The 14,085-nt window shown below is 46.1% G+C and overlaps 1 protein-coding gene across 2 annotated transcripts in view; it reads right to left on the reverse strand.

Moving 5' to 3' along the window:
• Nucleotides 1-14,067, reverse strand: part of MTCL1 (microtubule crosslinking factor 1) — a 102,510-nt gene extending 88,443 nt beyond the window's left edge. The window contains exons 1-3 of one of the 2 annotated variants that reach the window (XM_021386461.1): nt 13,697-14,067; nt 3,426-3,650; nt 1,343-1,501 (exon numbers count right to left, since the gene is read on the reverse strand). In XM_021386461.1, the coding sequence (XP_021242136.1) occupies nt 1,343-1,501; nt 3,426-3,623 (357 nt within the window). In that variant the 5' untranslated portion in view covers nt 3,624-3,650; nt 13,697-14,067. The remainder of the gene's footprint in view (nt 1-1,342; nt 1,502-3,425; nt 3,651-13,696) is intronic. The other variant, XM_021386462.1, reaches the window with a different exon arrangement.

The raw sequence follows: 14,085 nt of genomic DNA on the forward strand, positions 1-14,085 counted from the left end.
CTTCCCCGCTCTGCTTAGCCATCTAAGGAGCAGAGTAAATTCAGCCTGGTTAGAGCTAGTTTGAGAATCCACAAGTCCCAGCCTAGTTTCTCAAGCTGTTTATAATCCCAAAGACCATCAAGCAATATCTAGCAAACTGTAAGTTAATCAACAACAAACAAGACCTTAGGTACTGTGGATGATGTAGTATTTTTGTGTGAAATATACACTGCGTACCCTGTAACAAGTTATCATGTCTATTAAGCACAGCAATCACAAACAACCTTGAGAAAGAAGAAGAGATAAAACATCATCGAGACTTTTCTTTTGTGTCCTCCTTAGAGGATGTTATCATAGCAACACTGATGTTTACAAATGCTGATAATCGGCTCCATTACATACAAAACTCTTCAAAACTCCTGTTCTGGATTGCTTCATCCTCAGAACTCAAAATGCACATAGAAATAAAATAGAGTTTGTCCTTAGGAAATTGAAACGAGCTTTGTGCCAGTTAACTTGCAAGCATTGTTTGAAAGATTAAAATAACACATAATTGCACCAGCTCTCTAAATCTGACCAGGGCTCAGAGGATAAATGCCTTACCTCATTATGTTTAAATGTTCTATCTCAATCTGGTTTAGAACAGAGCAGAGGCTGAGAGCTGCCAATCTGCTGTGCAAGCAAGAGAACAGAAATACTGCTACAGACTGGGATACGGACACATTTAGTATTTGGCTCTGCTTTACTATCCCTTGCTCCTAGCTCACTTGCTTCCAAGGATCATCACTTCACCCAGTATGACTACATGTCAGCTCCAATCGAGATGATCCCTCTTCTCAACAGACAGCATTTCTGCGCCTGAAGTGCAATGTTATTTATACTTTACAGACCACATTCCTGCTGCCTAACTCACGCTGGTGGCTCCCACAGTCACCACTGAAGAGCAGCAGCCAAGGCGGCAGCTTGCCTATCCGAGTTAACCTCTCAGGGATGAGTCATGCACACTTCATTTGACTCTAAAATAGGTGGAAGTCCTGGTCTGGGTAAAGAGGAGTCAGATAGCTGGCCTCAAATCAAAGGCAGCTTTGCTCCAGTACCAAGAGGCTGAGAGGAGCTGGTTTTAAAATGAGACAGAAGCCCTGTGAGGAGCCCAGGACAAAGCACCCAACACCACTCACCTACCTCTCTGCTGTTTCTAAACTACCAACACACTTGAGATGCACAACAAAGGGAAGGAGACCTCTTGGACAGTTGTACAAGCAATATCTGCATGCATGTCATGTAAGAATTAGACTTGTGTGCCACAAATTTCCCATCTAAGCTACCAACACTCTTCTGCATGATTTTCCTGATTATCGCTTACCTCTTTTATCTTGTCCAGCTCATTTTGCAGCGTCTGCTTGGATACCTCCACCTCAATGATTTGCTGTCGCAGGACTTCATTCTCATCTTCTGCTTTAACACGTTTCTCTTCCACACTCTCCAGCTCATGGTGCAGTCTGACAGAAACATCTTTGGCTACCTGGTCAGAAAAACACAAACACATGAAGAGTATCCACAAGGAATAACACTTACAGAATGTTTCCTGCAGCAGGAAGCATCCAAGAGACAGCCAACAGATTTTCAATTCAATTATGAGACTGCTGATTAAAGGCTCCAAGACTTCTGAATACCAAAATGAATATTCATTTCTAATCCAACATGAACACACATTTGATTATCCATCCTCTCTACATTATGATAAGGCAATGCCATGGACAGCAGGAGGAAACAAGCAGATACGAAGCCTACACATCAAAGTCCCAACATATCACATGGATAAAATGAAGATATAGTGTTGTAAAGTTGACAGGTCATCCATCAAAGCCACATCCAGGCAACAGTCTCATCCACCCAGATTTGCTTCTCTAGCAGCAATCATGCCTTGGCAGGAGCGATAAGAAAACAGAAATATATTCTAGCTTAGGTTTTATGAGTCCAGCCTAACAGGAAAGAATATTTATTACAAAACAATTCAGAACAGTGATTCATCACACCAAATGATGAATTACTGAATTACAAAAATTCAGCAGAAACAAAGCAAACAAACTAAGAAACTCGTTATCGGCGTTGGAACTTGATCCTTGTGATCCCTTCCAACCCAAGCCATTCTATGATTCTATGATTATCTCTTTCATTTGAATCTATGGACAAGACCAGGCATGTCCAACCTACGACCCTGCCTGGCCCCAGGCACACAACTGTCACTCAGCAATGACCAAACACTGGTGTACTACTAACCCCATCTGGGCTGAAACCAGGGCACAGGGAGGGTGCAGTGCGGTGCCAACTCAAGTTATGGCAAATAAGTTTATCCATTTTAATACGTTGGCTAAACAGTCTTGTGAACAGCAAAAATAGTGTTTTGAAGCTGAGAATTTGCTCTATTAAATAGTGTTATGGTGCTCTTTGTAGTGGTTGTAGTTTCCATGGAAATAATTAGGAAGCATTACTTTTAGAACAACCTTCATAGATGCAGCCCTAGACAATTCCTCTTCACTCAGTGCGGCCCAGGCAAGCCAAAAGGTTGGACACTCATGGACAAGATTTTTGCAGAATAATCTGTCACTTCTATTATGGTAAGGTTATCATTCGGTTCCTGCCATATGAGAGAGACTTGGGTCTGACGTTTTGAGAGGTTTGATCACTTGATACATCACTCAAATTTCCACTGCTGGGAACCAACAAATCCAACTTCACAAGGTTTTATGTTTTGCATTTTCAAATACCAAATGCTTAGTACTTCCAGCCGTTAGCTATTTTCAAAACAGCTACATGATGGCGATAGTCGGAAAGATAACAAGTAAAGCTAGATAAGCATCATGCTTATACGAAGCTTAGCCTTGATGGACACATTTCTGAAAAATATGAAAATTGTTTCAGTATGAACACTTTTTTTTTTTTAACAGGAATTTGTTTTCATGGGAATAGTATTTCTATTCTCTATCTGTTCCCCTAAGACGTTGTAACAGTCGGTTCCTGTATGAGAATAGCTTGTTAGGCAAGAAGAAATGCAGTGGTAACTACTTTTTTCAGTTATTGACTTAAGCAAGAAGTGAAAGGAAGGAAAGAGTATGAATTGGAAGAAGCATATCAGGGTTTGTTTATAGTTTTGGAAATCTAAGGTTTTGAGTGAAGCCAGTGAAAAAAAAAACCCTTAAATCTTTCAAGTGCAGCAATGTAATTCAACAGCCTTTCTTTCATTTGAGGTTAAGCACATGTTTTTTACTTGCTAATACATCTTCTTATGACGAGAAGCTGAACATTTGTTTTCCACTGCCAAAGAAGGAAATTGGTGCTGACATTTTGAGAACTTCTGCCTGTTTCATGTGTCACCCTCACTTCCTTTACAGGGAGCCAAACCCCGCTCCGCTCCCTTTCACTGTGAATACAAATCTCTCACCTACCTTTAAATCTTGTTCCAAGCTCCTAATGAGCTCTCCATCCACATGGCCTGTTTGTGCAACTTTCAGGCTTTTCTGTTCTGCTTTCCTGAGACGATATTGCAGAATGCGGCAATTCTTGTTTGCCCGGTCCAGCTCTCGCCGGAGCTCCTGCAGCTGGTAAACATCTTCCTCCAAATAACTGTCGCGCATTTCTTCCATTTCAGCCCGCAGTTCATCCAGCTCATCCTGGGAAAAAAGGCAAAACAGAGCTCCATCATACCTCTAGATCTCACCCATGGGAGCAAATAGGAAATGTGGTCACTAGGATACCACACTAATAAGGTGATATGGACTGCAGCAAACAGCTCCAGAACTCATAGGAACAGAAGTTTCAACCCAACACTGAATAATTAGGCTGAACTAATGAAGACTTGTTATATTTCTTGCAATTGCTTTAATAATTAAAGCTGGACCAGATGCTTACCTGTATTCTGAAACTGCTAACACCTTCATTTTACTGTCTCTAATTAAAATAACAAACACATAATACTTTGCCACTATCTGAACCAATTCCTTGACTTTAGTTTACAGTAAACCTAAATAACAAAGTGTCTTAGCTTCTCTGTGTGATGTGTGTTTTTAACAACCAGCAATTCCTAAAAATAAGATTGTCCTTTACCCTATGCCAAATGTAGAATTACTCCATATGATGATGCTTTCCCACCTGAGCCTAGCGCCATGGACATGTTCAATGGCAGATGGGTACGGTGCAGGAGTGAATGGTTTTTGGTTGTATGTGTAACAGGACCACAAAATAAAACTGAGGCCATGGGAATATGGCCTGGTCATCCTTTTCTGGGCATCTCAAGCTGCCCCAGTTCCACACTGTTCCATGAGAAGCTCATGCTCTCTCAAGTCAGATTTAAAGATTTGTGGCTGAACAGGATAAGCTCTATCATTCTCATTTGTTTAATCTCTGCAGGGCTGAAGCTCCTGGGCTAAAACTCTTACAAAGGTCTTCCAAGCTCAGGGGTATGAGCCATTCAGTTACTGTGTGGGAGGAAACCTCTACCAGCTCTGAACTAAGCAGGGGAAAAAAAAATAAACAGCAAGGAGAAGGATGTATGAAATGAAGTACCAATTTTTTAATTGTTTTCCTTAAAATTGCATTTGGTATTAGAATACCACATTTTCTATAGAAAACGTAACTTGAATAAGTTTCAAGCAAAACTTGCACCTGGGCTGGCAGCACTGCCATCTCACTTCAGACTTCTAACTGGCACCTGTAACACCAGGGCCACCTGGAGCCTATTTCTCACTTGCAGCTGGTGGAGGAGAGGCTGTTCTGGAGTCAGCACTATCAGCAAAGCTCCTCCAGGCTGCACCATCCCCATCCAGTCCCTCCAGTGCAGTGTCCACCTACACACTCCATCAACTATTCCTCCTTTCCATAGCCTCTCTGGGTGGATGGTCATGCTTCTACCCATACTCATCTTGCTCCACTTGACCTTCACCAACAGACCAAAAGAAGACATGTCCAGCTTCTGTAGCCTTATTAGCATAGTTATGTTGAAATTGGAGCGCTACTCCCACAAAAATCCCAGCCACATACAAAAACTTGAGTATTTCACAATGATCTTTTCACTCAAGTTAGCTGAACCAGCAAAAATCACATTTTGGGTAAGCCCAAGACTTGTTTCTGAAATGCCCATTCCGAGCTCAGCAGCAAGGCTCTGCTCCCACCACTACAGACCTCCAAGGTCTCCACACAATTCTCCATAAAAGCTCAGAAACAACAGACAGTTTTTCTCCCAATCCCACCATACTCCTATATATTCTCAACACATTCAAATTTCTGCAGAGTTAAAGCTAAGGAACACCTGACCCCATCTGTGATCTGCCCGGGGCAGCTGCAGGAGTTGGGCATTTGGGAGGGTGGAGGAGCTCCTGGGTGACTCCCAAGTGAGTTGCACCATATCTGGACTGCAGAGTAACAGCACAGCAACAGAAGTGAGCTCTGCAGCAATGACATTCGGAAACTATACAATACCAGGTGGTACCCAATAAAGATGGAGATGCAGAAGAAAACGCCAAGGTTTTAGAAGTTGGTTAGAGAACAGTAGTAACTGTTGAACGTAAGAAAACGAGCATAGTTTTGTGTTAGCAGTATATTAGCCAGGTGTTTTGGCTTAGGAGATGGTACAAAGAGTGCAGTCTGCAGCTGTCAGAGCTAATACAGCCCTCTGGCATGAATAGGACCAGAGTTATTGCTTAAGGTTGTCTGCAGACTCAGGAAATGAATCAAGTACAACCAGATTTAAGCTCAATTAACTTTTAAAATCATCTTCAGAACTCTAATGTTAGATAAATAATTTTGTTGTAAATTGAGATTTTTTTCAACGCAATTCCGTAATGAAGGAAAATATCTGTTACCACTAAATCCATGGGATCTAGTTTATAATCTTACATTTCAAGAACGAAGCAATGGCTTTGGTACTGAGTGGCCCGCAAACTATAATTTTATTGCTGATCTCTTAAACTTATTTCTTGTCTATATCAGTTTCTGGAATTAGTAAATCTGGTCAGTTTCTAATGACAAGTAATCCACTGTGTTCAACTTAAAAGTATTTACTAACATCAAATTTGGAAAGGGAAACCATCATCATTTCAAACAACCCAGCCCCTTCAATTAGCATCTCATTGAAACTGGTGAGTCCCAAACCCTCTCTGTGGGCACAGAAGCTCTCTCCACCTTCAGGAGAGAAGGAGAGGAGGTCACCCTGTCTCCAGTGGAGGCCTTAATTCAGCATCCTTCCTCCCACCAAAGAAATTCTACAAAAAATTGCAAGCATTTTTTTTTTCCCATTCCCAAAACTTTTATATAGAAATCAGAACATGTCCCGAACCCTCATATTCAGCAATGCAGCAACCTTTGGAGGAGTTTTAGAACACAGCAATACACATGCAAATGCAAGGAGGGAAAAAATGAGTCTGTGTAGGGAGCAGAAAACTGGCTGTGCAGGCTGCAGCCAACAGCCACTCCTGCTGCACTGCCCGAGGCCAGCATCTGCAGACATCACCAGCCGGGGGAGGAAAACTCATGGGACAGACTGGGTCTCTGAGGGCAGCAAGATGAAGTCCTCTTTCTATATACTAAACATACAGGTATGGGAGCAGGTCCAAATTTGTCATCTCATGAAATACAGGAAATGATCATTCTTTGAAACACAGGGCAACTGTATGGCCTTCAGATTTTGTATGGCAGCATAGAAATGTGGATCCTGGGATAGTCTTTTACTAGCTACAGTAGGCATGATCTTTCTCTCAGTATATGACAACAAAACCTGCAGCACCAAACACAGGCATCGAAACCTCATGTCAGCACCTGCTAAGTCATAGCTGTTACAACTGTACCTACAAAACCAGGACAGCTTCCAGTCCTGCTCTGAAGCAATGTGTGCACTGAAAAGAGAAGAAGCAAATTTTAAGTCTACTACATTTGTCTACACCCTTGGAGTGGAGCTATGCTGCAGGCCCAGATTAGTGTGACGTGAGTTAGTGGGCATGGTGGTGATGGGTTGATGGTTGGACTAGATGGTCTTACTGGTCTTTTCCAACCTTAATGATTCTATGCTGGTGTCTCCAGGCATAGGAGTGCAGTCCCCCAAGAGTCAGCAGGAGCAAGAAGCCTTTTCCATGTTCCTCACTGTCCCTTGCAGCCATCTCGGTGGGATCCCACTGGCACAAGGGTGAGGCTGGCCAGAGGTTTGGCCAAGGCTCCCGATAATCCCAATCCCTGACTTCATTCAAACATGTTGTTGTTATTACTATTATTATTGTGAGTGAGAATTAAACCTTTCTCTCAAGAGGTGTTGAGTTTCATACCATGGACTTTAATTTTGTCAAACTGAAAAGAGAGACCAGAATAAGCACTTAAGACTAATTAAAATAAACAAATAAGAAAGCCGGCATCTGTCTTTGTGTGTCTAACAAGTGGGGAGCCTGCTCCCTGCCTTAAACAGGGAGGACCTGCTCTGAGATCCGAAACCTGCAATTGAAGTTCCAAGGTTAAGTGCAGGTAGAAGCTTCACTTCGCTGTATGCTCCTGTAGGGGATGAGAGCCTCCTCTTGATCCCCTTTAATTATATGGTAATAAAGTTATAGACTTCAGAAAGAACAGCAGCAAGCAGAGTCCCGCAAGAAAACATATTGTTTAGGAAAAAGCTCAGCTGCTTTTCTTACCAGATGTCATGCTAGTTTTAAGAAAGGAGGAACGGAAATGTGGGAAATAAAGACACTTCAACTGGCAGCAATCTAAATTTGCAGTAGAAATCCAAGTTGATTGTGCTCCTGGCTCCTGAGTCTTGCTGCTTACTTGGTAAATGTGTAAATGACTTCCCAGAGGGAACTGTTTGGGGTCTAAAAGGGACCACCCACCTGAGGGCATTGGGTGGCTCATCAGCACAGGGACACGTGTACATAGCCACTCCATCTGTGGGATTTCCCTAGACTTCAGTGGAAAAGCAAGAGAATGAGGATGCTAGGTGGTTTCTGTGTCCACCTAGTAAAGTCAAGGTGAACTGGCTAAAAGGGGAAAGCATGGGTGCAGTTTACATTGCATAGCCCTAATAGACACTGATGGTGTTGCTGTATATCTGTACCATGCAAATTGAAGACTTGCCTGTCAGAAGAGAAGCCATTGCCCCATTAATGCCTTTATTGATGTCACACACTTTTAATATTGATTTAATTTATGATGAAGTATAATTAAGGGTAAATTACAGGAATCTGCTTTGTTTGGGATTCTTAAAAAAATAAAGATAGAAGAGTCTGCTATTACACTGAGTAACCGATGCTCACAGCTGAGTCATTCCCACTGGAAGAAACAGGAATACTTGCACAACTGCCTGCCTGTGTCTACCTGGCCAGTCTGGCTGAGATCCGTAATGAAGGCTGAAAGCACATTTTCCAGCCATCCCCACCAACCATGTGCTTGCACAGCCCATGGAGCACACATGGAAATAAAAACACGTGGAGAACCACACACCCAGGGGTGCTCCAGGTGTGCTTCATTGCTGCTGAGCCCTCTGGACAACATGAAAGCACACGAGTGATGGAGACGCTTCAAGAAACCCAGTGGACATAGAAATAAGGAAACCTCAATAGATTTCCTGAGGAAACACCGTGCAAAGTAGACCCCTAAACTGTATACAAAGATGGGATAGGGGCCTCAGCAGCAGCTGAGCCCAGGTCAGCCCGCCGACCTACTCACACTGAGCCGAGCTGCTGGCTGAAAGAGGAAAAGCTCTTAATTCAGAGCATAAATACAGATTTAAAACTGGAATGCAACCTTAAGTCCAAACAAACAAAATCTTGGAAACAACTGTCAGGGAGAAATCACATACCAAAAATAGCATGAGAGAAAAAAGTACTGAGTGCTTTAATACGCATTTACAATTATGTATGCTATCAAACTGAAAGTTGGGAGGATCGGTTGAATTAGAACGCATCAGTGTCCAGATGGTAACATCTGCAAACCAGGAATGCATCAGTGTCCAGAAGCCACATACTAACTCGGTAACGTCTGCAAACAGGAGAGACCAAAACGTGCAAAATCAATCTACCATACAGTATTTAAGCAACATGCAAGTGGAGGTTGAAATTCAATTATCTATGTAAAAAAAACTATTTTTCAGTTTAGCCAGAAGTCATACTTACAGCTTATGCGAGTACTTCTACGAAAAGAAAAGGTTATTTTAATAACCTCTACATCAAATGAGATGAGAGCGAGGAGAGGAGAGGTGGAAATTACAGAGCGCAATTGCTACGGTGCCGGCAAATCCAGGAGTTCTAGAAAGTCCTTGAGAAATCTAAGATCATGAATTGCGATTTTATGTAATCTCCATTTTTGTGCTTTAAACATCTTAAACTGTCTTTACGTAGGAGACGGTGTTACTCCTAGGAGATAAAAACACTCCCTTTAGCTCTTCACCAACTGCAGCAGGGATAAACATGCTCTAAAAGGCTTTGTCTGTGAAGAAAGCAGCAGCCATTTGTTTTGCCTCTTGCAAAACAAGTTAAGGAAGCCCTGGAGCCTCTGATCACACTGGCTCTCATACCAGCCCGCTCTGTTAGGGCACCGCTGCTGTTCCCATCCCAGCACCTCCTCTGCTGGTTGCCTCTGTCACACAGATGGGGCAGCCTCTATTTTGGGAACCCCCGTGACCCTTGCTAAGTGAAACATTTGGTCCCAGTGCTTTGCATCATTTTACTCTGCACAGATCCCCAAGATCCACAGCTGAAGGTGAAGTTCACCTCAAGAGGATCTACTGTTTCAAGAGAGTTGGGAAAAGTGGGATAGCTCCATATGACACACGTGCATTGAAACAAAAATGAGCATCCTGGAGATGTATCCGAGTGTGGTAAGGTGCCAGGAGTGGCCACTTAATCACTTTATATCCACCACATGACACAGATAAAAGTGAACGTAGAAAGAATGAAGGCAAACCAAGATAAACAAGATGATATCTAAGAAATCCCAGAGAGTTTAGAATACATTTTTGCGCCGGTGTGCACAGCAGCAGCATTCAGGGCAAGCTGAACTCGTAGCAGCACGCTCACAAACAGCAACGCAAAGCGACACGGGGCATTTTCAGGATGATGCAAAGTGCTGTGCTTCATGGAGAAGGCTTTTTCAGATACTGGCTACAAAGGGCGTAAACGGAGAAGAGGCACGTGTCAAATTCATATTTCATGACTAAAATACCATTGCTGTTTCTGCTAGCAAGCTTATTTAATCAGAACAGCCTGAAACAAACTTTTGCCAAGATGAAGCAAGAACATTCTTAATTGCCAGAACTTGGTCCTCCTTCCTCAGGATCCCTGATCCTTCACAGGGACTGACAACATGCAGAAACCCTATCTGTGTCCCCTGGGACTTGCATAGGGCAGGATGGTTCTCCACATGCTGAGACCTCAGCGCTGAAGGACAAGCCCCTTGTGAGGGCAGTGTCTGCTCCTACAGACAGCCCTGCCTGGTGGTCACCGAGCCTGCACCTTCCCTATCACCTGCCAACAACCTTCAGGCTCCACAGAGGCAGCCAACACAACAAAACTTCACCCTTGCCTCAACAAATAAGTGACACCTTTTACATGCTGCTGTAGCATTACAGCCTTCCCGCACAGGTTGCTGCAGTAAGGTTATGCAAGAAGTCCACGAAACTGAAATCTGTGATGAAATTTAACAGAGTAAAAGAGTCTTCACAACATGATCCCAAGCCAGTTCGTGCAAGGGAGTTGCTTTGCAGCCAGCTGGCATGAAGCCTTGACAGGAGGGTCAGGCTGGTGTTAGGAAAAGGTTCTTTACCAGCAGGTGGTGGGCATGGAACAGGCTGCCCAGGGCAATGGTCAGGGCCCCGAGCTTAAGAAACATTTGGACACCACTATCAGACATAGGGTTTGAATTGTGGGTGGTGCTGTGTGGAGTCAGGAGTTGGACTCCATGATCCCCATGGGTCCCTTCCAACTCGGGATATTCTATGATTCTGCAATTCTACCTCTAGAGCCAGATCCTCTTCTCCAGTAAATGCACAGTGCCTGGAAACATGCAAGGTGCCAACTTTCAGCATTAAGTAAGCCTTTGTGTGTATGTATATTCACATATATATACACATGCTACATTCTGTAACCTGTTACAGATATGAGAAAGATATGTGAGGGTCCTTCCTAAGTGAAACATAAATTCCCCTGAAATAGGCTTTAAAAATCATGTGCACTTACTGTTGCGTTCCAGATGTGGGGAGGGAAAAGGAGGAGCGAAAAGTCCAAAATTCGGCATATGGACACGCTCAGGAAATTAAAATGTTCTTCAGGGATTTATCCAATCATTTGTCTGCTCCGGGCTGACAGCTTTCCCATTATCCCGTCACCCCCTCCAGTTAGACAAGAAACAAAGCCCACTCTTTTACCAGGCGAGAGAGCCGCCTTGTAAGAGACACAAGGAACAAACCCACAAATCAACAGCTCATGCAGTGCTGTGGTTTTAATTTGCAGAAGACTAGAGAAGTGCTTTCATAGACTTCCCTAGCAAGGGAAAGGAAAGTCTGGGAATTCTCCCGGTAACTTCTGAGTCACTGGGCCAATTCCAATCAACCCAAGAGTTCATGCACCCAGGTAGCCAAGGAGAAGAGAAGGACCATACAATCATTTCATAGAATCATAGAATCATTAAGGTTGGAAAAGCCCTCTAAGATCACCTAATCCAATCATCAGCCCATCCCCACCATGCTCGCTGACCACATCCCTCACTGCCACATCCACACGGTTCTTGAGCACCTCAGCGACAGTGATTCCACCAGCTTCCTGGGCAGCCTGTGCCAGTGCCTGACTGCTCCTCCTGAGAAGACATTTTTCCTAATATCCAGCCAGCAAACATTCACTGGAAATGAACTAGGACACGGATCCCCAAGAAAGCATCCTGGGTTATTCTAGCAGGCTCTACAATACTTGTGGCCAGAGGTTGAGCAGGGTTGGGTCACGCCGCTGCAGATGATAAAGACATCAAGGGGAAAGACCTGAAGCCACATGGAGCGAGAAGCTTGAAACAATATGGAATTAAGTGCTTTGTTTAAGTTATGCCAGTGCCAAACCCTCAGTCACCAGAGCATCCCTTTTTTCAGCTTTGAACTGTTACAAATTATCTTCAGCAAGTAACAGGAGGACCGACACATTCTTCACAAGGGGTGAAAGCCTTAGCATGGTACTCAGGGAGATCCTACAAGGCAAAGAGAGGCCCCACTGCTGTCCCGGGTGCCCCTGGGCTCTGGGCTCCCTGACTTCTGCCGGCAGCACCAGTCTGCCCATTCCCAGGGGCATTTCCTGTTCTCAGCCTTGACCTCACCCCATCTCCTCTTGTTTCTGAGCTGCCGAGTAAAACAGAGCCTCCGACGAAGGCTCTCTGTGCTACTCATCATTGTACAGACTGCTGTCACATTTCTATGATACATCCCAGTGTTTTCCATCCAACGAGTGTTATGAAAGCTCTGCTAAGAGCCAGTGGTTTCACTAGTTGAGTTCTGTGTTATGGGCACCAGCAGTTATCCTTTCCTGGGTGACCAGCAGTGCCTGCAGTATTTCAGGCGTTCCTACAGACCCACACAGCAGCTGTGGATCTATACAACGTTATAATGCCTGTAATGGTTTTTTTATTCAGTTCTCAAGGAAATCAAACCCATTCTGCCCGCGAGCAGAGATTAGCATTGCTCCTGCTTTCAGGACACTCCTGAGCTAATGCAACGCATTTGAAACCTACACCCTACTTCTCTCCAAGTGCTTCACGTTTTCAGTACTGAGATTTATTTCCCAACCTCAGCCTGCATTTTTCACTCGTTCCCGGGGGCCAAGCCTCTGCTTACACCAAGCCCAGCAAAGACCGGACAGAACTTCAGCTCAAATAAACTTCGTGCCACCTGAAAATTTTGCTGCATCATTGCTCGCTCGCTCCTTTTCCCATCTCACTAAGCATCACCAGCCCCGGGGACGAACCCCGCAGCATCACTCGCACCGTTCACCTTCAACTGCGCCGAACATCGTCCCTTGGCCCAAAGCCCTCAACCAGAGCGGTGCGCACCGCTGCCTCCCTCCCGTGGCTGCACTCGGCTCCGGACCTCATCTGAGCAGGACTCACGGAGCCAACGCCGTGCACACCAGCGGCAGGGTCACGCCGTAAGGTAGCTGCGGTTACGGGATGATGCGAGTTTATTTATTTATAGATCTTTACGGACGCGGCCTCTCGCTGTGCCAAAAGATCAGGTTCTAAGCGAAAGGCTCCCGCGGGGCAGCGCGCTCGGGGCACGCCTGCACTCGGCGGTCCCGGACGGGGACCGGCGCTGCCCGCTGCGCTCCCGCACCCGCGGTACCCGGCGCTGCCGGCGTTATCCCGGCAGCAGCACGCAGCCGGAGGACTTTCAGCCCTAAGCGCACAGAGCGCTACCGTCCTCTCCCCATCAAAGGAGGAAACGTCTTTCTTAGGCGTATTTTAAAGGGCGATATTGAGGAAAACAGTTCCTGGAAAGCCAGGGTTCGCTGACCGCTGGAGCGCTCGGAGCGTTTGACGGAGTCGGGGCAGCGCCGAGCCATCACCCCCACAAGCAGCACAGCACTGGCGCAGTACGTGTTGCACCGGCCTTCCCCCACCTCCCCTACAGAGCGCCCCGAAGCCGCCCCCACCCCTCCTCCGCCCTTTGCACCGCGCCGCAGCCCCCGGCCCCGCGGCCGCACCCCGCGGCGCTCACCTTGAGGTACTCGTTCTCCGAGCGCAGCTCCTCCACCTCCCGCTGCAGCTCCTCCGGGGCCGCCCGCTGCTCCCCGCGGCTCGGCGCTCTCCCCGCGCCCGGGGCCGTGGGCTCCCCGCGGGGACCGGGGAGCAGCAGCGGAGCTCCGCGCCCGGGGACGTGGAGGGAGCGGGGCGGCTCGCGGTCGCTGGAGCCGGTGCCGGACTCGGCGTCGCTGCTGGCGGCCGGGACCGGGCGCTGTTCGTCGGACAGCGGCTCGGAGGGGCAGTCGGAGAGGTCGGAGCTACTGTCTGTGTGCCCGACGCGGGCCAGCGCCGCCGCCGCCGCCGCATGGCCTCCTCCTGCCGCCGCGCCGCCCCGCTTCGCCTTCCTTCCCTTGCCGGGCGCCG

This window comes from Numida meleagris, chromosome 2, assembly GCF_002078875.1.
Source record: "Numida meleagris isolate 19003 breed g44 Domestic line chromosome 2, NumMel1.0, whole genome shotgun sequence".
Classification (NCBI taxonomy): Eukaryota; Metazoa; Chordata; class Aves; order Galliformes; family Numididae; genus Numida; species Numida meleagris.